Source organism: Leptonychotes weddellii, chromosome 1 (assembly GCF_054177405.1).
Source record: "Leptonychotes weddellii isolate Sample4059 chromosome 1, ASM5417740v2, whole genome shotgun sequence".
Lineage (NCBI taxonomy): Eukaryota > Metazoa > Chordata > Mammalia > Carnivora > Phocidae > Leptonychotes > Leptonychotes weddellii.
The window spans coordinates 10212679-10238831 of NC_138369.1; the positions used below are offsets into that span (position 1 = coordinate 10212679).

Below are 26153 nucleotides of genomic sequence, written 5' to 3' on the forward strand. Positions count from 1 at the left end.
GGAGGATGAATCTTATCCTCGCTTCCCATTTTCATTCTCTTGGAAGGCTGCCTCCAGAGGCCCCAGGTAAGGAAGCTGATTTAGCCCAGGGGTTGACAAAGCTTTTCTGTAAAGAGCCAGGTAGTAAATACTTTTGGATTTGTGGGCCATAGGGTCTCTTGCAACTTCGAATTCTGCCACGGTCTTGCAAAAGTGGCTCTGAACGATATGTAAATGAATTTATGTGTCTGGGTTCCAATAAAGCTCTATTTACAGATACTGAAGTTTGAATTTCATAGAATTTTCGTGTGTCATAAAATATTACTCTTTTGATTTTCTTCAACCGTTCCAAAATGTAAAAACCATTCTCAGCTTCTGGTGAGCCAGATTTGGCTGGTGAGTTGCAGTTTGCAGACCCCTGTTCTAGCTTATTGGATAAGAGGCCACATGGAGGTGTTGGTTGACCTTAAAATTAAAACAGTCAATTATTTTACCAACAAAAATGGGCTTGTTCAGGAATAGCAGAGAATTGCAATTCGGGACCAGCAAACTGGCAAAAACCATAGGCTTGTCCAACAAACAAAGGAGAGGATTTTATGGAGAAGGAGGAAGTTGGGAGGGGTTGTTTTGAAGGGAAGTCCATTGGGGAGAAGCAGGAGTTCAGGCTGATGATGGTTTCTCATTGGCGGAGTTGCTTGGGTAGTCAATTTCTAATAGCAGATGCAATGTCCACAGTTTCCTGTTGGGGTCTATGAATGATAATTCCTTCCTGTTGATTCTTCTGTTAAGGGTCTATAATTGACATCTCTTCCTGTAATTGAAGTGGGAGTGGTACCGGCAGGAGAGCTCCCCCTTCTGGCCTTCAACTGCATTTCAGTGAGATTTCCCTTCATTAATTTTCACAGAGGTGAACTAGACGCTCACGGGACAGCCAGCACCAACTGCCACACATGTGATCTTCCAGTCCAGCCACTGGCAGATTGTAGCAGATTGCCTGAGCCAGCCGAGTCCAGCAGAGGGACTGCCCAGGCAACCTATGGGGTCCTGATAATAGTCGATCCCTGTTGTATGAAGCCACTCCAATTTGGGGTGATTTGTTACACAGCAATAGCTAACTAGTACACCAGGTTTAGAGGATCTTTCCAGGCCTAGGAAAACATGAGAGACTCTGAAAGGAACTTCGTGTTGGCTTTAAACAATAAAAAAGAATGGGGCACGTGGGTGGCTCAGTAGGTTAAATGTCTGACTCTTGATTTCAGTTCAGGTTATGATCTCAGGGTCATGAGATCGAGCCCTGTGTTGGGGATTCTCTCTCTCTTCCTCATGGAATTCTCTCTCTCTTCCTCTTCCTCTGCCCCTTCTGCTCATGTACACGTGCTCTCGCTTGTTCTCTCTCTCTCTCCAATAAATAAATAAATAAATAAATAAATAAATAAATAAATAAATAAAAATAAAAAGGAAATCACAAAATCCTCATTCTCCAGATTTAATTCATATTGTCCAGGCTTTGTGAATGGGCTCATTCCTAATGTGTCCTTGTTACATTCTGCTTAGAAACAATTTCCTGGTCAGATCTTCCTCACCCTACCAGAACCCCAGGAAGTCTGGCTGTGTTGTGAATGCAAGATGCACTGAGAGCGTAATGATCTCAGTAGTGGAGAACTCTCCTATAATCTTTATGAGGTGCCAGGCTCCTGTTTTCGGAACAGCCCTACCAGGTTTGTACGATTTTATTCCATTGTGCAGGTGAAGCAGAGAGCCTCAGAGAAACTGATTTTCAAAGCCAAGTCATCCAGTGAATGACACGTGTGGGGCTGCAGGGCCAAGTCCAACTTGACTGGGGCTTTGTTTATCCCAGATTTCCAAACTGTGGCACCCTTGACATTTGGGGCTAGCTCATTGTTTGGGGTGGGGGGCAGTCCTGTGTGTTGTAGGATGCTTAGCCCACCCCTGGCCTTGATCCACTAGATGCCAGGAGCAACCCCGTCTTTCAGTCGTGACAATTAAAAATGTCTCCAGACATTGCCCAGTGTCCCAAAGGGGCAGTTGAGAACTATCACTCTAACCCTTTATTCTGTTGTAGTGGGTTGAGTGGTGGCCCCCAAAGAGATGTCCAAGTCCTAAACCCAGAACCTGTGACTGTGACCTTATTTGGAAACAGGGTCTTTGCAGAGGTAATTGTAATTAAAAATCTCAAGATGAGATCATCCTGGATTATGTAGGTAGGTCTTAAATCCAATGACAAGTGTCCTTATAAGAGACAGAAGAGGAGGGGTGCCTGGGTGGCTCAGTCGTTAAGCGTCTGCCTTCGGCTCAGGTCATGATCCCAGGGTCCTGGGATCGAGCCCTGCGTTGGGCCCCCTGCTCAGCGGGAAGCCTGCTTCTCCCTCTCCCACTCCCCCTGTTTGTGTTCCTGCTGTCGCTATCTCTCTCTCTGTCAAATAAAAAAAAGAGAGACAGAAGAGGAGACACACACAGGCAGAAGGCCATGTGGACACGGAGGTGGAGACCGGAGTGAGGTGGTCGTAGCCAAGAAACGCGTGGATCCTCCCCTAGAATTTCCAGAGGGACTGTGGCTGTTCACACTTTGATTTTGGACTTCTGGCGCCAGAACTGTGAGAGAATAAATCTCTGTTGTTTTAAGCCATCTGGTTTGTGCTACTTTGTTATGACAGCCAGAAGAAACTCACCCCTACTTGTTGTGGGCACATGAATTTGGCAGAGAGACATTGTTCACTCCTACATGGTGCTCATGTTCTATTTATAGTGAAACCCCCAAGCTATGATCTTTGAATATTCTACTTTTAATGTATGCTTCATTTTTCCCCTTCTGGAAAGTCCTAAGAACTCCTTATGCTGTGGCCTACAGCCCCTTGTGGTCACCCTGGGGAGGGAGATGCATGTCTGGCCGTGCCCCTACACCTAGTGTGTTCCTGGCCCATTCATTCTGCAGATGCGAAGCCCCTCATCAACCGTGGCGCAGTGGTGATCAAGAAATATTTGAGGCACAGTGCTCCAGCAGGCAGGCAATATCACCGAGAAGGCAACCAAGGTACAGAGGGGAAAGGCAGCCAGCCCAAGGCCACAAGCTGGAGGGTAGAACCTGAGTCTGCCCCCGTGTCCAGGCCTCAGTTTTCATGTCTGTGAATTGGGGATAAGACAGTGCTTCATCCGGGCGCCTGGGTGGCTCAGTTGGTTAAGCAACTGCCTTCGGCTCAGGTCATGATCCTGGAGTCCCGGGATCGAGTCCCGCATCAGGCTCCCTGCTCAGCGAGGAGCCTGCTTCTCCCTCTGACCCTCCCCCCTCTCATGTACTCTCATTCTCGCTCTCTCAAATAAATAAATAAATCTTTAAAAAAAAAAAAAAGACAGTGCTTCATCCAGAAAACCAGGGGACAGTTGTATTTCAGAATTGGGAGTTTTTTTGGGGCGCCTGGGTGGCTCAGTCATTGAGTGTCTGCCTTGGCTCAGGTCATGATCCCAGGGTCCTGGGATCGAGCCCCGCATCGGGCTCCCTGCTCTGCGGGGAGCCTGCTTCTCCCTCCCCCACTCCCCCTGCTTGTGTTCCCTCTCTCGCTGTGTCTCTCTGTTAAATAAATAAATAAAATCTTTAAAAAAAAAAAAAGAATTGGGAGTTTTTTGTATCTTAAGAAAGTAATCGAGGGTAAAAGATGTTGTATATTGTGTGATGCCCCTGGGGGCCTAGGAAGAGCCATTAAGCAAAGGCATAAATAAGGGATAACAGGGATACAAAAGGATAAATGACCACGGTAAGTGGACTGGGTCAGCTCGGGAGGGGGGAGGTGAAGGAGGAGGGGGAGGTGGTTCCTCTGTCACGGGAAACTGGGTTCTCCTCCTGGTGGGTGTCCAGCCGGAAGACAACCAAGCCAAAAAGTGGGAAAAGGAAGGGTTTTATTTGCAACAAGTAGGGAGACCACCGAGGATATTTCCCAAAGCAGTGTCCTCTCCCTCCATACGACAAAATTGGGGAAGTTTTAAGCTAAGAGTGCATGCATAATCATGAAGGGGCTGGGCAAAGGAAAGATCAGTAGAGAACTGGGGCAAAAGTCATCAGTGTTTTGAGAGCTCAAAGGGGTTTAAATCCTGCAATGCCTCAAGACTGTGTATCGGGTCAACGTTTACTTCTGAAAAAGCACTGGGAGTTTTACCCCTGATTTATTGTTTCTGAGATGGTGAGGCTCTCCCCTGGCCTGGTAGTGGCTGTTAATTTTCCTAGGAAGTTCTGCAATTAGACTTGACAATGTGCTTGGGCAATGAGGGCCAGTCAGGTGTAGATCACAAGGTGGCTGGGAACCTAAAATGACTTCTCTTGTATTAAGAAAGCTATGGTTCATCTTTCTTTTTCGGGAACCCCTCACTCTATCTGCCTACACCTACACCTGGAGTTCTGGCACCACCTTAAGAAAAAGTTGGGTTTCAGAGACTTTTGGATTTGGGGATTTTGGACTGAGGACCCATAAGAGTATCTCCAGGAGCTGTGGGCAGAGTTGGAAGAGTTTGATTGTCACGGGCACTATTTAGTGAGGTCTCAGTAAACTTGGTAGGATGGAGAAGGGGAGAGGGAAGAAAGGGGGCGGGGAGGAAGAGGAAGGGAGGAAGAAGGAAGCCAGGAGGGTAGGGGAGGGGGTAAGAGGAGGGGTAGAGAGGAGGAGGGACAGAGCAGAGAGAAGGGGAAAGAAGTAGGCGGAGGAGCAAAGAAAGGGGAAGGGGAGGAAAGGCGGAGGGGAGGAAGAAAGCTGAAGTGGGGGGTAGAGAACGGAAGGAGGAGGGGGAGGAAGTGGGGAAGAATGGAGGTATCAGGGTCAGAGAGAGGAGGCAGAGGAGAAGTTCAGGGAAGAAGGAAAGGGGAGGAGGTGGGGGGAGGTGGGAGAGCAAGCCTCAAGCCCACATTTGTGAATGAGTGAATCTCAACTCCAACTAATGTGACAGCTCCAGTCCTCAGTTTCTTGACCTGTAAAATGGGGTGAGCACAACAGTGCTACCTGACAGGATAAGAGTGCAGCTGTAGTTACCGGTCATTACTGACTCTGCTGATCTCTGGCCCCAACTGGTGGCTGGCTCTGGGCCTGTCCTCCAGATCTGCCACCTTGCTCCCCATTCCACCAACCCTGGGCAACTACAGGGACCAGTGGTAGCATGTGGGAGGGGTGGGAGCCTGCCCAACCCTGTCCTCCAAATGGTGCTGGAAGCAGGCCCTGGCTACCTCCCAAGGAGAGAGCTGAGAAGGTCGGCCAAAGCAAGGCAGAAAACAAGCTGGGGTGGGGTGGGCAGGGGGGCAAAGGAGGCGGAGCTTGGAGGGAGGGATCCAAGGCAGTGGCCTGCATGCGCAGGACACAGGCAGAGCAGGGCCCAGGAGTCTGCAGAAATAGAGGTTCTGGAGGGCCCACCTTCTCAAGCTAGGTTTGGAGTCCTCTGTCTTGGCCTCATCGTCCCTGCCTGAGCTTCTGGGAACCTACGAGGAAGCAGCCAAGACTGAGGGTCTGTGAGCCGCTCCAGGTCAGCCAGGGACCAGGGTGGTGGGCAGCCAGGCCAGCGCTGGCCCGTGCCTGATCAGGAGGTGGGCTTTTGGGTCTCTGGGTGGGCATTTAGGACTTTGGGTGTGGGCGGGTGGGAACCTGGTGTGTGGATTTTGCCCTCCTTGGGCTCCTGGGGTGTTACACTGAGAATTTGACAAGATTTTGCGATATGGATTTGGGATAAGTTGGGTCCTTGAAATGTATCATTAAGACTGAGGTGGGGTTTGGATTTAGAACCTTTTGGGGCTCCTAGGCTGAGTTTAAGACTGTCCAGATCCCTGGAATGTGTATTTAAGACCCAACAGGCGTCCGTGCCTAGATTTAGGACAACCGGGGCAAGAATCCAGTGCAGACAGGCCCTGGATGTGAACCAGGACTTTCTGGTCCCCCCCCCCGGTAGGAATCCGTTTGTCATCTAGAGCTCAGCCTGGAGCCACGCCCCTAGGCTGCGGGTGCACGTGTTTTCTAAACTCCGCGCGGAGGCGTGTGGGGGGAGCGGTTTGGGTGTCTCCAAGACAGCGGACGCCCTCTCTGGGCCGTTCTAGCCCCCGGGTCTCGTTGGCCGTTGTCTCTCTGGCCTGGGGCCCCTCTCTATGGTCATGGCCTCCGGAAAGGGGCGGGCCTTGGCTAAGAGGCTGAGGAGCTCGGAGCTAGACAGGTTGGAAGAGGGCCTTGGGGCGGGCCTGGGCTGGCAGATGGGGAGGGGCCTAGGCTCTAGGTGGGCCAGAGGGAGGTCCGGAGGACGACGATTGGGCCAAAGCCTGAGGGCGGGGCTAGTGGCCAGGGGTGGAACGTGGGCCTGGGATTGGGGGCGGGCCAGGCCCGGGACTAGGGGGAGGGGCGTGCGTTTGTGGGCGGGACCAGCGGGCAGGCTGGGGGCGGGGCCCAGTGAGTGGCGGAGTAGGGCTAGAAGCAGGACTTGGAGGAAAGCCCAGGACCTGTGGGTACTGGGGTGGATCCTGTAACCGAGGACAGCGTTAGGTCAAGGCAATGGGGGAAAGCTGGTCAAGTGACTGGGAAGGGCCTCTGTCTGTGGTAGGGACGAGGTGGAGCCCATGCTTGGGGCCAAGTCGTGAGAGTGGAGCTTGGGTTCAGAGTCCAGCCGCTAGGTCAAACATGCGGTAGGGCTTGACAGTGACTGGCGGAGTCCTAGAGCTGCGTCTGAGGGCGTGGCCTGTACTAATAATTGGCAAAGAAGCCTGAGCCGGGCTAGGAACACAAAGGGAGGCCTGTGTCCCGCGTGGGACGGGGCGGAGCCCTGATCCGGGGGCGGAGTCTGTCCGGGACCGGGCCAATTCAGGCATGAGGGCGGGGCCTGGCTCGAAGGGGGTGGCCTGGGCTCTCCGAGGAGGCGGAACCGGGGCCTGGGGGCGGAGCCCGGCTGGCCGGGGGCGGGGCCCCAGCGGTCCGCGGCCTCAGCGCTCTCCGCCTCCCCAGGATGCAGGCTCCCGGGGCAGGCTCGGCCTCGGTGGTCTCGCTCGTGCTGTTGTGGCTGCTGGGGCTGCCGTGGACCTGGAGCGCAGCGGCGGCGCTCGGCGTGTACGTGGGCGGCGGCGGCTGGCGTTTCCTGCGCATCGTCTGCAAGACCGCAAGGCGGGACCTCTTGTGAGTGCAGTTGGGGCCTGGGCCCCAGCCGGCTGCGCATCTTGCGGGTGATCAGAGGGAGGGTGTTGCAGGGGCGGAGTCGGGGGCCCTGAGGGCTTGGGCAGAGGGCCTTTGGAGACTGGAGGCAATGCTTAGATGAGGGCGGGGCTAGAGGCGGGGCCGGGGCCTGAAAGAGTGACGGGTTGGGGGGGTCTCTTGAGGGGAACTGCAGGGGATAACTTGAGGGTCTCTGGAGGGAGATGAGTAAGTTTCAAGATTCTAGAGGCTGTTTGGGAGACCTCAGGGGGCTGGAAGGTAACTTGGGGATCTTTGGGCAGCTGGTAGGGGTTCCAGAGAGCTGGGGCTGATTGGGAGGCCGTGGGTATTTGGGGTCTTTGTGGGGACTTGGTGACGGTTAGAGGCCTCTAGAGGCTCTTCAGGGATTCTGGTAGGTCCCTAAGGGCCCACAGTGGCGACCCAGTGGTCTTTGGGGGCTGCAAAGACACTTTGGGGTTTTTTAGGGCTTTCTCGGGGGGGGGTGAGGGATGAAGGGGCTTCTTGAGGCATCTGTAAGAGACTTTTAGGGTTCCTGAAGGGTGTGTATCTCCTGGGGGCCATTTACCGGTTTCTCTGTGGCCCGGGGCGCTCTTTGAGAGTTTGGGATCTGTGCAGGATTTGAGGGGTTCAGGGTCTGTGGAGAGGTTTTTGTGTATTCCAAGACTTGTTTGGGGATCTCTAGAGACCGTGATCTCTCACGAGGGGATTTTGGTGTCGTATATATACAGGTATCCTTGGAAGAAGGTCTCTGGGGTGTCTCCGAGGGGCTTGCTTGAAGAAGCTGTTGGGGGTCCTCCTGGGGTGAAATAGGGGTTGCTGGGGATTCCCATCAGAGCAAATCTTAGTAACAGCCCCCACATAGGAATGCCTGAGCACCTGCTGTGGATCGGCCAAGCTGATCCTCTCAGGGGAGGTGGGGGAACTAACAGGCTCTGTGAGCGGCAGGATGGTGTGGAGCTGGGGAAAGGTCCACTGCCAATTGGTTCTGAACCTTCTAGATTCGTCCTTTTCTCTCCATGCCCTGGCCCCTGCCTCTGGTCTTTCTGACATGCAGATTTGACCATGCCGTCTGTTCACACACCCTCCACAACCCCCATCCTCTGCAGGAGAAAGATTCAACCTCCAGCTGGACACTAGGTTCTGTGACCTATGCCAGGATTTGCCCACTAGCCACTCCCCACCTCCATAGGTTCAACTGACCCTCACATCAACTTGCCTTGTCAGGCTCAGGATGTTCCCTCTGCCTGGAACGCACTGAACCCTTTTGCCTGGTGATGCCTTATGATGTTGCCTCCTTCAGGGGACCCTTTGCTGAATTTTCCTACTCAACACTCACTCTCCCATGGTTCCTTGTTGCCCTTAGAATCTAGACCATGCGAGGTTTCTGACCATGTCCCCAACCTCTTCTCCTTTCTTTTCTTAAAAAAATTTTTTTTAGGGGCGCCTGGGTGGCTCAGTTGGTTAAGCGACTGCCTTCGGCTCAGGTCATGATCCTGGAGTCCCGGGATGGAGTCCCGCATCGGGCTCCCTGCTCGGCGGGGAGTCTGCTTCTCCCTCTGACCCTCCTCCCTCTCATGCTCTCTGTCTCTCATTCTCTCTGTCTCAAATAAATAAATAAAACCTTTAAAAAAATTTTTTTAAAGGTTTTATTTATTTATTTGACAGAGAGAGAGTGTGAGAGAGCACAAGCAGGGGGAGCGGCAGAGGGAGAGGGAGAAGCAGGCTCCTCAACTGAGCAGGGAGCCCCAATGTAGGGCTTGATCCCAGGACCCTGGGATCATGACCTGAGCCAAAGGCAGACACTTAGCCGACTGACCCACCCAGGCCTCTTCCCCCCTTCTTTGTTTTGTCACTCTTCCAGCTACACTGGCCTTCTTGCTGTTCCTCAACATGCTCAACCCTGGGGCCTTTGTACTTGCTGCTCCCTCTGCCTGGATCGCTCTTTCTCTTCTTTTGCCTGGATCACTCTTGCTCTTCCTTTTCATCGTGCCGTGGCTTGAGTGTCACCCCAGAGAGCCCTCTCCTGACACTGCATCCCTGTATGCCCTCCCACCTTGCTGCTCTTTGGCAGAATGGCCAACATTTACAGAGTGCTCCCTCCATGCCAGGCATGCTAAACATGACTTCTTTAAGCCCTCCCAGCAACCCTGTGATGTGGCTGCTCTCTTGTCCCCATCTAACAGATGAGCAAACTGAGGCACAGCGTAGTTTGGTCACTTGCCCAAAGTCACATAGGAGGCAAGTAGTGGGGACAGGATTTGAACCGAGGCGGTGTGGCTCCAAATCTTGACTGGTTGCCACTAGCAGCATTTGTTATTTAAAATGATTTTTTTAAAAAGATTTTATTTATTTATTTGAGAGGGAGAGAGAGAGAGCACGAGTGGGGGGAGAGGCAGAGGGAGAAGCAGACTCCCCGCTGAGCAGGGAGCCCGATGCGGGGCTCGATCCCAGGACTCCGAGATCATAACCTGAGCCGAAGGCAGATGCTTCACCGACTGAGCCACCCAGGTGCCCCATCATTTGTAATTCTCTTATGTGTCTGCTCTCTCGCCTTTTAATTCTTGAGTTTCTTTCCCCCAACCAGGCTGTGGGCCCTGCGGGGGCACAATAGAAGCTGTGTGGGGTCTTCATGCCACTGTGGACCTGGCCTCCACATAGGGTGGCACATGGCAGGAAGCCTTCCCTGGCTTCCTTGGGCTTGTCCAGGCCCCAGCTCTGCCTCACTGAGCCGGAGTATCTGTGCCTGGCTGCCTACCCCGGGGATGGGGCGGGAGCTGGGACGACTCCAGCTCCCTGACACAGGGCTTCACACACGTTTCTATAGGAGGCAGCCTCAAAGATGGCCCAACCGCCTGGTCTTCACATTCTCATATGATCCCCCCTGCTTCAAGTGTGGACTGGATCTAGCAACTTGCTTCCAATGAACAGAATACAGCAAAAGTAATAGGATATTATATCCAAGATTAGTAATACAAAAGACTGTGGTTTCCATCTTGGGTACCATCTCGGATCACTCCCTCCGGGAAAAGCTGGCTGCTGTGATGGGAGGCAGCCCACGTGAGTGAACTTGGAAGTGGATTCTGTCCCAGTGAAACCTTGAGATGACCCCAGCCCCAGCCAACACATTGATTGCAGTCTCACAAGACACCCTGAGCCAGAACCACCCAGCTAAGCTACTCCTGGCTTCCTGACCCTCAGAAACTGTGAGATAATAAATGTTTCCAGCTGGTAATTTTGGAGGGAATTTGTTACACAGTGATAGCTAACTGACACAGCTTGTATAGCCCTCTCTAGGGGCCAGGCTTTGTAATGGTCTCACAGTCCTGTAAAGAAGGAATGCCTACTAACCTCACTTTACAGGCTGGTGAAGCAAGGCACAGAGAGATGAGGTCAGTTACCTAGGAATGCACAGCCAAGGAGGGTTTAGGGCACTGGAGTCCACGTTCTTAGCTACTGTGTGGTGCTGGAGGTGGTGGTGGGGCTGCATTTAGACCCGGGGATCAGAAGATATTTAAGCACCTGGCCCCACTTCACCCTGTATCCTGTATTTGTGGCACGAAATCTGATCCCGTTTATCCATGTTGGCTTTCTTTCTGCCCCGGTGCTCTGGGGTTCGGGGTGAAAACATGAGGGGGCAGAAGGAACAGAGAGTGAGAAAAGGTCTCAGGAAGGGCCCAGAGGCGGACAGTGGCTTCTTTGTCTCCGGGTGGGGGTGGCTTGGGCTGCCGCCAGGTGGGGCAGCCCAGGCATGTGGTTGGAGCTGAGCACTGGAATCCACTGCCTGCCCACGGGGATGTACTCCAGAGAAAATGGGGGTGAGGGCAGGACGGGACAGGCGGTGAGGGCTGGGCCCCATCATGAATGTTTGTGTAACCTGATCATGATTAGCTCCAGCCTCAGTGACTGTTTCCTGGAGTGTCACCTATGGATGGGGGACCTCCTTGCGGGGGCTACTTCCTGTGGCTCCCAGCCTTGCTGGTGGTCCTTTTCCCATGGCTATAAAAGTAGCATCAGCTCCTGGGGTCCTTGGGGTGCTCTGTCAGGTTTACTCACAGGAAGCTCTTAGAGAGGAGCTGGGGACCCAGTAGGCACTCAGATGCATTGTTGCCAATTGCTGTCAGCTGGTAGAGGGGGCCTTGGTGGCTGTGTAGGTTGGGTGGTTGGGGGCTGGGTGGCCAGAGCCAGCGTGTCTAGCTGTGGACCTCAGCTCTGCCCCTTGCTGGCCTGTGGAGCATTACCCCCTGGTCTCAGTTCCTCCATCTGTAAAAATAGTCCTTATGTAGTACCTCCTCCTCAAGAAGCATGCATTGAACACGTCCTGTGTGCAACATGGGCACTTGGCTTGTCACCATGGTACATGGTGAATGCTTTATTAATGCTTTGTGGCAAGCCTGAGGAAGAGCAGAGGGACCCTGCTGGGGGCCTGATTCTGGGCTGTTCTGCCCTGACTTGCTGTGTGACCTTGGACATGTGAATTCACCTCTCTGAGCACCCACCCGCCACATCCTGTCACCTGTCACATGGAAATCTTAGGACCCTACTTTGGAGGGTGGCCACAAGGTTAGCTCAGTGACTGGCACCTAGTAGGTGTCAATAAATGCCAAGGCTGCTCATCTTAGCTATTCTGTTTACTGTTGAATGGGTGAGATATCAGGATCTGATCAGGGAGGTGGATGGGTGGATATATAGACAGCTATATTTTATTTTATTTTGAACAGATTTTATGTATTTATTTATCAGAGAGAGAGGGAGGGAGAACGTGAGCAGGGGGAGGGGCAGAGGGAGAGGGAGAAGCAGGCTCCCCACTGAGCTGGGAGCCTGATGTGGGGCTTGATTCCAGGATCGTGGGATCATGACCTGAGCCGAAGGCAGATACTTAATCGACTGAGCCACACAGGTGTCCCGATGCTGTCTTTTAATATTTTTTCACTTTTTTTGTGTAATAGTCAATCTATAACATATGGTACAAAATTCAAATGTTAGGGGCACCTGGGTGGCTCAGATGGTTAAGCATCTGCCTTCGGCTCAGGTCATGATCCCAGGGTCCTGGGATCGAGCCCCGCATCGGGCTCCCTGCTCAGCGGGGAGTCTGCTTCTCCTTCTCCCTCTGCCTCTCTCCCTGCTCATGCTCTCTCTCTCTCTGTATCTCTGTGTCTCAGATGAATAAATAAAATCTTAAAAAAAAAAAATTCAAATGTTAGAGAGAGGTTTACAGTGAATGTTGTCCTCTCTGCTGCTCCCAGCCCTGCAGTTTCCTTCCTCTGAGGCATCTTCTGTCTCTTTCCCAAGATACAGTTACAGGAATATGCACAGACCTTCCTGTTCTCCGTGCCTACAGATGGCCGCACATTCTCCATCATATTTCTCACCTGGTGCCTTCTTTCCATTTTTCTTGTCATTTTTACTTTTATTAAAGTCATGCAAGCTTCAAGATGAAAGACGCTAAGGCTTCTACCTCAAGCGGCAGCTGTGTCCCCTACCTTTCACCCACACCCACATTTTTCCTTCCCTACCTGGAATGACTCTTACCTCTTGTATGAATCTTTTGGGCTTTTTTTTTTTTTTAAAGATTTTATTTATTTATTCATGAGAGATAGAGAGAGAGAGAGAGGCAGAGGCAGAGGGAGAAGCAGGCTCCCCGCGGAGCAGGGAGCCCGATGCGGGACTCGATCCCAGGACCCTGGGATCATGACCTGAGCTGAAGGCAGACGCTTAACCGACTGAGCCACCCAGGCGTCCCAATCTTTTAGGCTTTAACTCCATATCTCTAAATGGCTTATGTGACAATATCTGCATTTTTTCAGTTGGAGATTTGATCTGTCATCTACCTCCATGGAATAGGAGGATGTGACATCCCTTTATCCCCTTTGTCCTCACTCTCTTCCTGTCTCTCTATATGCATGTACACCTGTTTCCTGGGTCCCTGGTGGTTTTCTTCTTTGGTTTACTCCTTTGATCTGTTGCAACACATCCTTATTAGTTTTTGGAGAAATATGGATGAGAAATTAATTTTTTGAGAAACTTCATGTATGAAAACATTTTAATTTCCAACCCTCACACTTGACTGATGGTCTGGGTATAGACTTCTAGGTTGGAAATTATTTTCCTTCGAAAATGAAGGCATTTCTTCTCACATGATTATTGTTCAGAAGCCTGAAACCCTTCCAATTCCTGATTTGTTGTTTTTTTTTTTTTTTCTTTCTGAAAGCTTGTGGGATCTTTTCAAGATGGTGGGCTATTTCCATTCATTGTATGATCTGTTGGTTGGTTTCAGGTCAATGAATTTTTCTTGAATGATATTGATGATTTACTTAACCTTTATTTCCTTTGTTCTTCTTGGAACTCCTGTTATGCAGTACCTGGAACAGCATTTGGCTTGGTAACTATTTATTGAAAATGTAATTTGGACCTTCTGGGCTGGTTCTCTAATTTCTTTTTTATTCCTCTTTTATTTTCCATCTCTATCTTTTTATCCTACTTTCTGTGGTAGTTCTTCAAACATACCTTCTAACCTTTCTATTCATGTTTGACTTATGTCCTCACATTTGAAATTTTTTATTGTGATCATTATTGTTTAAAGTAAATAGATTCTATTTTTAATTTTTTATAGACTTCATTTTTTAAAGATTTTGTGTATTTGACAGAGAGAGCGCGCAGAAGCAGGGGGAACAGCAGGCAGAGGGAAAGGAAGAAGCAGGCTCCCCACGGAGCAGGGAGTCCAATGTGGGGCTCAATCCCAGGACCCCCAGGATCATGACCCAAGCTGAAGGCAGACGCTTAACCGACGGAGCCACCCAGGTGCCCCAAGACTTCATTTTTATTTATTTATTTGACAGAGAAACAAAGACAGCGAGAGAGGGAACACAAGCAGGGGGAGTGGGAGAGGGAGAAGCAGGCTTCCCGCTGAGCAGGGAGCCCAATGTGGGGCTCGATCCCAGGTCCCTGGGATCATGACCTGAGCCGAAGGCAGACACCTAATGACTGAGCCACCCAGGTGCCCAAGACTTCATTTTTTTAAAAAAGATTTATTTATTTGAGAGAGAGAGTGTGTGCGTGCAAGTTGGGGGAGGGGCAGAGGGCGAGAATCTCAACAGACTCCCCGATCCCATGGCCCCAAGATCATGACCTGAGCTGAAATCAAGAGTTGGATGCTCAGAAACAGCCACCCAGGTGCCCAAGACTTCTTCTTCTTTTTTTTTAATTATCAGTTTTAGGTTTACAGAAAAATTGATCAGAGAGTACAGAGTTCCCATATATCCCCTTACCCTCTCCCACAGTTTCCCCTATTATTAAGATCTTTTACTAGTGTAGGATACTTGCTACAATTGATGAACCAATATTGATACATTTTTATTAACTAAAACTCATATTTTTTTTCTTTTCTTTCTTTTTAAGTAGGCTCCACCCCCAATGTGGAGCCCAACGTGGGGCCTGAACTCATTACCCTGAGATCAAGACCTGAACTCTGATCAGGAGTCGGTCGCTTAACCAACTGAGTCACTCAGGCGCACCGTGAAACTCATATTTTTCATTAGGGTTTATTCTGTGTGTTGTACATTCTTTGGTGCCCTCACATTTTAATTTTCCAGGAATTTTTTTTCATTCCCTGAAAACTTTTTCTAATAGTATCTCATTCTTGTTTTGTGGATGCAATATGTTTTCTTACATCTCCAAGGATATTATTGATATTATTAGTTTTGTTTTCTCTTTGCACAATCTTTTTCCTCAAAAATTTTCTTCTTGGTTTATTTTAGTTTCCATCATCTCTAGTAGAGGAAATCCCCAGGAGTCTGAATCCTTGGTTGTAAATCCATTTAGAAGTTTTCAGCATGGGTATATATGTGGTGAGTAGGGAGGTCTTTTCTTTTCTTTTTTTTTTAAGATTTTTTTTTTTTAATTTATTTAACAGAGATAGAGAGAGAGCACAAGTAGGCAGAGCGGCAGACAGAGGGAGAGGGAGAAGCAGGCTCTCCGCCGAGTAGGGAGCCCGATGCGGGGCTCGATTCCAGGACCCTGGGATCATGACCTGAGCCGAAGATGGCCGCTTAACCGACTGAGCCACCCAGGCGCCCCGAGGGGGGTCTCTTCAACTGTGAGTTTCTTGACAGGGTTGCCTGGCCAAGTGGTGCTTTGGGGAAACTTTAGTCTCAGTGTGTTTGGGTCTTTCCTCTGGGCCTGGTCAGATTCCTCACAGGAAGCTCTTCTGGTCTCCTGCCTAGAGGGTACAGGCCTTATCAGCAGGATCCCAGGAATGCAGAGGGGACAAGTGTTAGGGGCTCAGCATCTGGCAGATAAACATTCATTTTACACCCATTTGCAGGGAGGTGCCCCATCTGGAAACCTTCCTGTGGATGGACCTCCAATCTTCTCTGGTGTGCAAGGTGATCACTTAAAAAAATGTATCGAGGGGCGCCTAGGTGGCTCAGTTGGTTAAGCGTCCAGCTCTTGGTTTCAGCTCAGGTCATGGTCTCAGGGTCGTGAGATCAAGCCCCCGTGGGGCACTGCGCTCAGCGTGGTCTGCTTATCCCTCTCCCTCTGCTGCTCCCCCTGCTCTCTTTCTAAAATAAATAAATACAATTGTTAAAAAAAAAAAAAAGAGGGGCACCTGGGTGGCTCAGTCAGTTAAGCATCCACCTTCGGCTCAGGTCATGATCCCAGGGTCCTGGGTTCCAGCCTCGCATCGGGCTCCCTGCTCAGTGGGAAGTCTGCTTCTCCCTCCCCCTGCTCTTGTGCTCTCTCTTGCTCTCTCTTTCCCTCTCAAATAAATAAATAAAACCTAAAAAAAATGTGTTGAAATATAATTTACATGTAATATTATGTTAGTTTCAGGTGTGCAATGTAATGATTTGATATTGTACATATTGTGAAAGGATCACCACAATAAGTCTAGTTAACATCCATTACCACACATAGTTACATGCTTTTTTTCTTGGGATGGGAAATTTTAAGATCTATTTTCTTTTGGTGCACCTGGGTCGCTCAGTCGTTAAGCGTCTGCCTTGGGCTCAGGTCATGATCCCAGGGTCCTGGGATTGAGCCCCGCATCGGGCTCCCTGCTCAGCGGGAATTTGCTTCTCCCTCTCCCACTCCCCCTGCTTGTGTTCCCTCTCTCTCTGTCTCTGTCAAATAAATAAATAAAATCTTTTTTTTTTTAAGATCTATTTTCTTTCTTAGCAACTTTCAAATATGGAATACAGTATAGACAATCCCTGGCCTTACAATTTTTCCACTCTACGGTGATGCAGAAGTGATATGCATTCAGTAGGAACTGTACTTTGGATTTTGAATTTGGATCTTTCCCCAGAGTACCGACAGGGGGTATGAGACTCTCTGTGATGCTGGGCAGAAGCCGCATAGCCACAGTTCCCAGGCAGCCCTATGATCATGGACGTGAATGACCCACACAAGCATTCTATTTTTCACTTTAGTACAGTATTTAATAAATTATGTGAGATATTCAACACTTAATTAAATAAGCTTCGTGTTGGGCGCCTGGGTGGCTCAGATGGTTAAGCGTCTGCCTTCGGCTCAGGTCATGATCCCAGGGTCCTGGAATCGAGTCCCACATTGGGCTCCCTGCTCCGCGGGAAGCCTGCTTCTCCCTCTGCCTCTCTCTCTCTCTCTCTGTCTCTCATGAATAAATAAATAAAATCTTTTTTTAAAATAAATAAATAAATAAGCTTTGTGTTAGGTTATTTTGCCCACTGTGGGCTGATATAAGTGTTTTGAGCACATTTAAGGTAGGCCAGGCTAAGCTGTAATGTTTGTTCGGTTAGATGTATTAAATGCATTTTCAACTTAGGGTATTTTCGACTTACGATGGATTTATTGGGATGTAACACCACTGTAAGTCGAGGAAGATCTGTATTTTTTTTTTTTTAAGATTTTTTATTTATTTATTTGACAGAGAGAGACAGCGAGAGAGGGAACACAAGCAGGGGCAGTGGGAGAGGGAGAAGCAGGCTTCCCACTGAGCAGGGAGCCCGATGCGGGGCTCGATCCCAGGATCCCGGGATCATCACCTGAGCCTAAGGCAGACGCTTAACGACTGAGCCACTCAGGTGCCCTGAGGAAGATCCGTATTATCAACTGTTGTCACCATGTTGTACGTCACATCCCCATGACTTACTGATGTTATATAGGAGGTTGCCCCCTAGACACATTTCTACCTATTCCTCACTTGAGCCCAGGATTCAGCTTTCTTCCCCCTCCAGGGAACCCCACCTGTTGTCACTGCTCCCCAGCTTCCAAAAGTGGGGTAATTTGGTCTCCATTCCCATTTTCCTAGTCTTTGTGTTCACATTAAAAAAAAAAAAATCCCTTTACTGGCTATTTTGGGAAGGGGGGTAGGGGGGAGAATAGGGAAGCACAATGATCAGTCAGTGTCTGGGTTTTTGATCTGCCATCTTTGTGTGAAATCACCCGTGACTTTTCTCACCTGTGGCTCCTTCCTCATCCATCTGTGTTGGGGCCCCATTCTCAAAAAGGCTACACAGCCTTCCATTGTAAAGACCGGCCATTGCTCATCAGACCCCTCCCCTACGGCAGGACATCGGGTTCTTCCCCATCTTCTGCTCATTGGAAGCTACAAATGAATAACACTATCATTTCCCCCATGTGACTTTAATGTGCCAAGACCGATCTTCTAATTAGTGGAATGATCCAGAGCCATGGAGAGAGTCCCATCACTGTGCAGTCTCCTCCCACTCTCTGCTTTGTTCACTCCTCTCTAGCCCACTGACCTTGGCTCTCTTTTAAATGTGTCAATCTCCTTCCTGCCTCCAGGCCTTTGCACTCATGGTACTGTACACCTAGAATGCTTACCCCTCCGAGCTTGCACTTATCTATGAGTGCAAGGAGTGTGAATCCCAATTCGGAATGGCATTGGCAGTAAGGAATATTTACAGCCACATGTAATGTGGAGTTCTGACATGAGATGGCTTCAGGTTGGTCAGTTCATGGTGCAGCATGTTGTCATTGACCCAGGTTCCTTCTGTCTTTGTGCTCTGCCATCCTTGCTGCAAAGGTTTAGCGTCTCCAGCTGGGTACCCTCATGGTCTCATGGTGGCTGCTGTGGTTCCAGCCATTACATGTCAGTGACAGCTTCTCTGGGTAGAAGAAAGGGAACATGGGACTGCCATGTCCCATGTTGCAGGGATTGTGTGAAAGTGGCTGATGTGTTGCAGGGAGGTGTATGAGCTGGGAGTTCAAGGAGCCAAGGGGGTCAGCAGCCAGATTTCCAGGGATTTGAACACTGAGCAGAGGAGTGTCGTGTGACCAGGGAAGGGTTCTGAGCAGGAGAGCAGCACAGCTAGACTGGTCTGCACCAAGGAGGAGGAAGGTGGCTCAGCAGGGGGGGTTTGGGGCAACCAGGCAGAAAGTGCACTTGTCGCTGGACGGTGGGAATGGAGACATGGGGTGCTGGAGTGAGAACGGTAAGCAAGACAGACAAAGGTCAAAGATGAAGCATGGTGTACAGGCATATCTCGTTTTATTGTGCTTCGCAGATACTCTGGGTTTTACTGTTTTGCTTTGTTTTTTGGTTTTGGTTTATTTACTTATTTTTATTTTATTTTTTTTACAAATTAAAGGTTTGTGGCAACCCTGTGTTGCCACATCTCTTGGCACCATTTTTTCTCACAGCATTTGCTCATGTTTTGTCTCCGTGTCACATTTTGGTAATTCTTGCAATATTTCACAGTCTTTCATTATCATTATATTGGTTAACGGTGATCTGTGATCAGTGATTAGGACTCACCAAAGCCTCAGATGATGGTCAGCATGCTTTAGCTAAAGAAAGGAGCTAAATAAAGTGGTTTTTTTTGGAGGGGTGTGTTAAGATACGCATATTGGTTTTTTTTTTTTTAGATGTAAGGCTATTGTGCACTTAATAAATTAGAATATAGTGTAATGTAACTCTTATATGCCCTAGGAAACAAATTCATTTGATTTGCTTTGTGGTGTCTTTTGCTGTATTGTGGTGGTCTGGAACCAAACCCACAGTATTTCCGACGTATGTCCGTATTCGCGTCCCGTGGCTGTTCTAGCAAAAGTAGCACGGACTGGGTGACTAAAGACAACAGAAATGAACTCTGTTATGGCTATAGAGGCCAGAAGTCTGAAATCGGGGTGTGGGCAGGGCTGGAGCTTTCTGGAGGCTCTGAGGGAGAATCTCCCATGCCTCTCTCCTGGCTTCCAGTGGCTGCTGGCACCGTGGCAGATCCTCGGTTTGAGGTTAGGTCCGCTCCAATCTCTGCCTCTGTTTTCACGTGGTCTTCTTCTCTACCTCTGTGTCTCCTCTTCTGTCTCTTATAAGGACATCTGTCATTGGCTTTAGGGCCCACCCTAATCCAAGATGATCTCTTCAAGGTCCTCGACTTAATTAGATCTACAAAGACCCTTTTCCCACACATGGTCACTTTCACAAGTTCTGGAGGCCAGGACTTGGACATATCTTTTGGGGACCACCATTCACCCCACTGTGAGGGAGTGGGGCCTGGGCCAGGGCAGAGCCAGGAGACCAGGAAGAGCTGACTACAGCGCTGGTCCCGTCGTGTGATGGTGGGGGCCGGGCTGGGCTGCTGAGATGGCTAGATTTTGGCTAGTCTGCATTGGAGAAAGTCATTTGTTCTATCCGTCCCCAAGGACCTCCTGGGTGCCACACCCCATCTGGGCTTGGGTGAATGCCATGTTCAGCGTGACATGCTGTGAATGTGTCAGGTACTGTTCCTGTCCGGTGGAGCCCACAGTCTAGCGAGGGAGAAGAATAATCGAGAAGGAAATGAGGACACAATAAAACATCAGAAATTGACAAGAAGGCTCGAACATGTTGGGTTGAGGCGGGGATCGCTGGTGGCGACTTCAGCCAGGGTGATTAGGGCAGGGCCTCCAGTGCAAGTAGGCAGATGAGAGGAGCCAACCTTGCAAAGACCTGGGGAAAGGAAGAGGGAAGAGCAGGTGCAAAGCTCAGAGGCAGGATCCCGCTGGGCAGAGTAACAACGGACCCCTCTTATTCAACCCTTTTTCTTGTCTGGGCACTTAACACACTTGACAGGTATTAGGCTGAGAATTGCGTTGTTTGGGTGGCTGCTCTGGACCCTGCTTCCTGTTTGTAAATAGGGCAGTGGCGGGACCTACACTTTGTTGAGCTGGAGATCACCTCAGAAGTCGTTAGGTTCAGTCTTCAGACATTCCAAGTAAGGAAACTGAGGCCTATAGAGAGGGCAGGATCTGCCCAGGCCCCACAGCTTTAGGCAGTCGAGGAGGCTTTGAATTAAGACCATGAACTCTAGGGCACTTTTTCCTTCTGGGCCATGCTGGGACTCAGAGCTCCTGGACAGATGCTTGAGAAATCAGTCCTGCCTCCTCCTTGGACCCTTACCCCTGGGGGCTTCCTGGGCTGACCCCTGCTCTTATAACTTGCTTGCTCCTCTCTCTTCCTCGCAGGGTAGATAACGAGTGAAGTTGCTGGGTAGATAAAGTGCTAATTCCCTTCTGATTTCTTACTGACAGTGCTTCCTTCCGTGGGCAGAGGACAGCAACAGAGTTGATTGAGAATATAGGACATGCTGGGCCCCGTCTTCAGAGATCTACCTCTGCCTCTTTTCTCCCCACCATGCCCTGGGAGGTGTGGAATCTTATGGTCCCCATCTACCGGGAGGCCCAGAGAGGGAGGCACCTGCCCGTGGCCACTGTATGAGTGTCGCTGGGCTACCATAACAAATGATCACAAACCCGGTGGCTTAAACCCACAGGAATTTGTCTTCTCCAGAGTTCCAGCGACCAGAAGCCTGCAATTGAGGTGCTGGCAGGACATGCTCCCTTGGAAGGCTCTAGGGGGAATTCTCTCTTGCCTCTTCCAGCTTCTGAGGGCTCCAGGTTTCACGAGGCTTGTGGCCACGCCACTCCAGTCTCCTCCCTTGTGTTTCTGTGTTCTCTCTCCTTAAAAAGACTGTCATTGGATTTAGGTCCCACCTGGGGAATCAGGATGATCTCATCTCCTACGTACCTTAATTACATCTATAAAGACAGGAAGCCTGATGAGAGGTCTGGGGGAGAATATTCCAGCAGTGGCAACCGCATGGGCAAAGGCCCTGGGGCAGGAACGTTTGCTGTGCTGAAAACCAGGGAAGGAGGCGAGAGTGAGCTAGAGGAATAGAGGGTGATGAAGTGGGCAGACAGATGGGACTGGGGCAGGTAGGGCTTCACAGGCCCTTTGGAAGGTTAAAAGATTTTTGTGGGGGGAGGGCGCCTGGGTGGCTCAGTTGGTTAAGCATCTGACTCCTGTTTTCGGCTCAGGTCACGATCTCGGGGTCGTGCCCCGCATCGGGCTCCATGCTCAGCATGGAGCCTGCTTAAGATTCTCTTTCTCCCTCTCCCTCTGCCTCTTGCCCCTCTCTTAAAAACTAAAAACTAAAAATAAATAAAAGATTTTATTATGGAAGATTTCGTGCCTACCGAAGTGGAGAGAATAACGTAATGAGCCCATATGCCCATCCCCCAGCATCCATGACCTTCACTTGCTCTTCCTCTGCTGTTTGAGTCCCACTGGCACGTCCTTTCACCTGTTAGTTTTCTAGAGTCTGTCTCTGGAAGGCAAGGACTTCCCCTTTTTAACCTTGCTGCAAGACAGTCTTCCTGAGTTTTCTTGTTCATTTTTATTGTAGTAAAGCGTGTATAAAATTTACCTTAGTGACATTGAGCACACTTCACTGTTACATAACCACCACCTCTGTCTGGTTCCAGAACATTTCCATCACCCTAAAAGGAAACCCTGTTCCCATTAGCAGTCATTTCCCCTCCCCCTAGCCCCTGGCAACCACCAACTGGCTCTGTTTTCATGGGCTGTTTTTGAGGTATCACTTACATATAATAAAATACACCCATGGTAAGTGTACGTTTGGGGTTTTGACAAAGGTCCACATCCAGGTAACCACCACCATCAAGATACAGAACATTCCCATCTCCCCACAAGACTCCTCCTGCCCCTTTGCCATCAGTATTCCAGCCCCCCAGCCCCAGCCCTGGCCCCCTGCTCCCACTGATCTGCTTCTCCCACCTGATCAGTTTCGCCTGTGCAAAGCAGGTGCTCGCCGCCGTCTGGGGCGTGAAGGAATCTGTGCCTCTGTGCTGGTCGCCAGGAGGGGCGGGATGCTGGGCTCCGGGTTTAGGGGCTTGAATGTAGTCATTCAGCCTCTGTTTGCTGAGCACCTTATGTGCCAGGCTCCTGGTCAGATGCTTCCCCTGGTCACTGCCAACAGAGGCTTTGATGAGCAGAGCTCTGGGATTGGAGGCCGTCGGTCACCCTGAGAGTAACAGGGCAGGCACCCAGAGGGAACGGTGGGCAGCAACCTGCCCAAGACCCTTTGTTTATGCTCCTCACAGCTGTCCCCATGCCTGCCCCTCTTCACGGCGGCCTTGCCCTGAGACCTTGCCCCTCCTCTCACCAAAGATCTGGCCAGCCACAGAGATGTGACTGCTTTTTTGGGGCTGCGGGGTTCAGGCCTGGCCTGGGAGCTCCAGATGCCTCTCTCTCTTCCTCCAACACTGTCCTTTGGGATTATTTGTGGCAGGCTCACTGCGCTCCAGGAGAGTGGGGCCTCAGTCTATCTCCACTGCTGTCTCTCCAGGGCCTAGAACAAAAATAGACATAAGTCCCTGTCATCCAGAACAGGGAGAGATAGCCCAGGGGCAAGATGGTAGATCAGTACCCTGCATATGGTATTTGACAGTATAAATGCTGTGTTGAAAAAAAAAAGAACAACAAAACAAAGCAGGGACCAGAAAGGGGTGGTGGTGGTACAGTAACAGATGGGTGTCCAGGAATGGCCACCTGAGAGGGTGGCATTTGAGCCAAGACCTGATGGAAGTGGGGGGAGGAGCCATGTGGATGTTGGCAGAAGAGTGGTCCAGGCAGAGGGCATGGCCTGTGCAAAGGCCCTGAGGTAGGAGCGTGCCAGGTGTGCTCAAGGAACAGCAAGGAAGCCCTGTGGCTGGAGTGAGTGAGCAAGGGGGAGGTGGCAGGGGGAGCAGGATGGAAAGGGAGGTGGAGTGGGAGAAAGTTGGAGGGGGAGAAGGGTTATGTCTGGGTCACCACTGGGTCTTGCCCATCATGGGCCTGGCATATGGTAGGTGCTCATTATTTGGGAGAGGAGTGGGAGAGTCTGTCTCTGTGCTGGCTGCTACCTCTAGGGATGGAGGGCACACTGAGGTCCAGGTTCGGGGACACGAGCACAGTCCGGCCTGTTTACGGGGCACCTGGTACGTGCCAGGCTCCTTGGCCAATGCAGATGTGACTCCCCCTGGGTGCTCACAATCTGGGGGTGGGGGGAATACACTCATTACCGAGTGGCTTTGCACAGGGGCTTTGATGGAGTATAGGGGGTAGGGAGAGCTCCCAAGGTGGTCAAGAGAGCATTTTCTGAGCACAGCCAGTGCCTGCCCCAGTCTGGCCCCATTTGGGGGACTCCATGCCTTGATGGAGGAGCAGTGGGCACGTGCAGGGGCTGAGCCCTGGAAGTCTTCCTGGAGGAGATGATGAGGACGCCAGTTTGGGGTGGGTGGAGCATGAGGGATCCAGGCTGAAGGTGGTGGTGGGGTCCATGGGAGGCTCTGGATGTCCCAGGGGAGAGAAAGAAGGATAGGACTGGGGCCCCGGCTCCCTCAGGGTCACTGAGCTAGCTGGGGTGGAGAAGGACAGAGTAACTCTGATTTTCATGGCATGGCATGGCCAGCTTTGACAATCTGCGTACTTCTGGGTTGGCTGGTAAATAGCCCTTTCTATGCTCTTAGTGCCCCAAGAGACCCGGCAACCAAAAGGTCCTTATTGAACCTTTGCCATCCTTGGGGGCGCAGGGACCTTTCCCTCTGCTTTCTCCAGTCGGAGATGCTGAGGCTTGGAGAGGTCTCCTGGAGGCCAGGCAGGGCACCTAGTGATGCCATCCCCTCCACCCCCCCTCCCAGCGGCCTCTTCGTGCTGATCCGTGTGCGTCTGGAGCTGCGGCGGCACCAGCGTGCTGGCCACACCATCCCGCAGATCTTCCAGGTGGTGGCGCAGCGGCAGCCGGATCGCCTGGCGCTGGTGGATGCGGGCAGTGATGTGTGCTGGACCTTCGCGCAGCTGGACGCCTACTCCAATGCTGTGGCCAACCTCTTCTGCCAGCTGGGCTTCACACCAGGTGACGTGGTGGCCATCTTCCTGGAGGGCCGGCCGGAGTTCGTGGGGCTCTGGCTGGGCCTGGCCAAAGTGGGCGTGGAAGCCGCTCTGCTCAACGTTAACCTACGGCGCGAGCCCCTGGCCTTCTGCCTGGGCACCTCGGGTGCCAAGGCCCTCATCTTTGGAGGGGAGCTGGCAGCAGGTGAGGCTGGGGCAGGTATCATCTTGAGTGGAGACCCTGGGGTTTCCAGGGCCGGGAGATGGTGTGGTGCCTCCCAGGCCTTGGGAGGGGCCCCGGCTGTCCTTGGCCGTGACGTATGTTTTGGGCTGCAGTGGTGGCCGAGGTGAGCGGACAGCTGGGGAAGAGCCTGCTCAAGTTCTGCTCTGGAGAATTGGGGCCCGAGGGCATCTTGCCGGACACCCAGCTCCTGGACCCGTTGCTGAGGGACGCCTCCACAGCCCCCCTGGCACAGCCCCCTGACAAGGGCATGGATGGTGAGGCCAGGGTGGGATGCCCTTCTTCTTTCAATGCCCACCCTGTCCCCTCATCCCACCCACCCAGTCCTCGGTCCCCAACACGCGCATCTCCTGCAGATCGACTCTTCTATATCTACACTTCGGGGACCACAGGGCTGCCCAAGGCTGCCATTGTAGTGCACAGCAGGTAAGGGGCCCATGGGCCTCACCCCAGCTTTGGGGAGTGACTCCAGGTCGCCTCTACGGCTGACCCCTTCCCTCAGATCTTGTTGGGATCTTGGGGACATTTCTATCTCAACCCAGTAAAACCCACGGCCCATCTCAGGACAGTGCTGCTCTGTGTCCCTCCTTGGTCTCTTGCTGCTCTTGCTCCTACCCCTAATGGCCCTGTTCCCCTCAGTGGACACAGGAGGATTTAAAAAATCCTAAACCAGACCTCCCCTTGCCAGACTTCCCTGTATCTGCCTTGGCCCTCGGAGTAAAATCCATGCTCGTGTTGTGCAATGCCTGCCAGTTCTCTGCTGTCCTCTTCCTCCTCTCCACCCCTTGCTCGTGCCCTTTCAGCTCCTTACACGTCCTCAGATCTGCCACGGTCCTTCTAGCCTCAGGGCCTTTGCACATGCTGTGCCCACCACCTGGACGCCCTTCCCCAGCTTCCCTCCCACCCCCCCCCATGGCTCCTTCTCACCAGGTCTCAGCTCATGTGTCACTTCTCCACACAGGATCCCCCAACCTCTCTGGCTGTGTCACCTTCAGCCCCTCTCCGTTTCTCAGCTCTCTGGTATTCCTCATGGCCCCTAGCACCATGGACAATTATTGGCAGCATGTTCTTCTCCCTAACCCCTGTGAGCTGGGCTGGCTCTGCCTGGGTCCCTGCTGTGTCCCTCTCCCCTCCCCCATGCTCCCCCCAGTCCCATGCCCCAGAGGATGTAAGTCCCAGCCCCTGCACTCCCCGCCCCTGCAGGTACTACCGCATTGCAGCCTTCGGCCACCACGCCTACAGCATGCAGGTGGCAGACGTGCTCTATGACTGCCTGCCCCTGTATCACTCGGCAGGTACTTCGGGCAGGTGGGGGCGGGGTGGGGGGCAGGGACTGGGGACTCCTCACCGAGCCCGCCCTCCGCAGGGAACATCATGGGCGTGGGGCAGTGTCTCATCTACGGGCTGACGGTGGTCCTCCGCAAGAAGTTCTCAGCCAGCCGCTTCTGGGATGACTGCGTCAAGTACAACTGCACGGTCAGGCCCCGCCCCTCCCGCGCCGCCCCACCGCCTTCCACCTGCTGGGCCACCCTTGTGGTGCAACCACTCTCCCGCCCGGCCTCCAGCCTTCCCCGCCCCCCCCCCCCCCCGCCATGGCCGGAAT

General features: G+C 51.7%; 1 protein-coding gene and 1 long non-coding RNA gene across 4 annotated transcripts in view; both read left to right on the forward strand.

Moving 5' to 3' along the window:
* Positions 1-5307: 5307 nt before the first annotated feature.
* Positions 5308-26153, forward strand: part of SLC27A1 (solute carrier family 27 member 1) — a 31282-nt gene continuing 10436 nt past the window's right edge. The window contains exons 1-7 of one of the 3 annotated variants that reach the window (XM_081815275.1): positions 5308-5557; positions 6954-7121; positions 24120-24514; positions 24646-24807; positions 24907-24976; positions 25754-25845; positions 25917-26026. In XM_081815275.1, the coding sequence (XP_081671401.1) occupies positions 6955-7121; positions 24120-24514; positions 24646-24807; positions 24907-24976; positions 25754-25845; positions 25917-26026 (996 nt within the window). In that variant the 5' untranslated portion in view covers positions 5308-5557; position 6954. The remainder of the gene's footprint in view (positions 5558-6953; positions 7122-24119; positions 24515-24645; positions 24808-24906; positions 24977-25753; positions 25846-25916; positions 26027-26153) is intronic. The other 2 variants (XM_081815273.1, XM_031018088.2) reach the window with 2 other exon arrangements.
* LOC145720729 (uncharacterized) lies at positions 8836-16301 on the forward strand. The gene is made up of 3 exons (XR_014143930.1): positions 8836-12706; positions 12908-13955; positions 14912-16301. It is a non-coding gene; the product is annotated as an uncharacterized LOC145720729 (long non-coding RNA).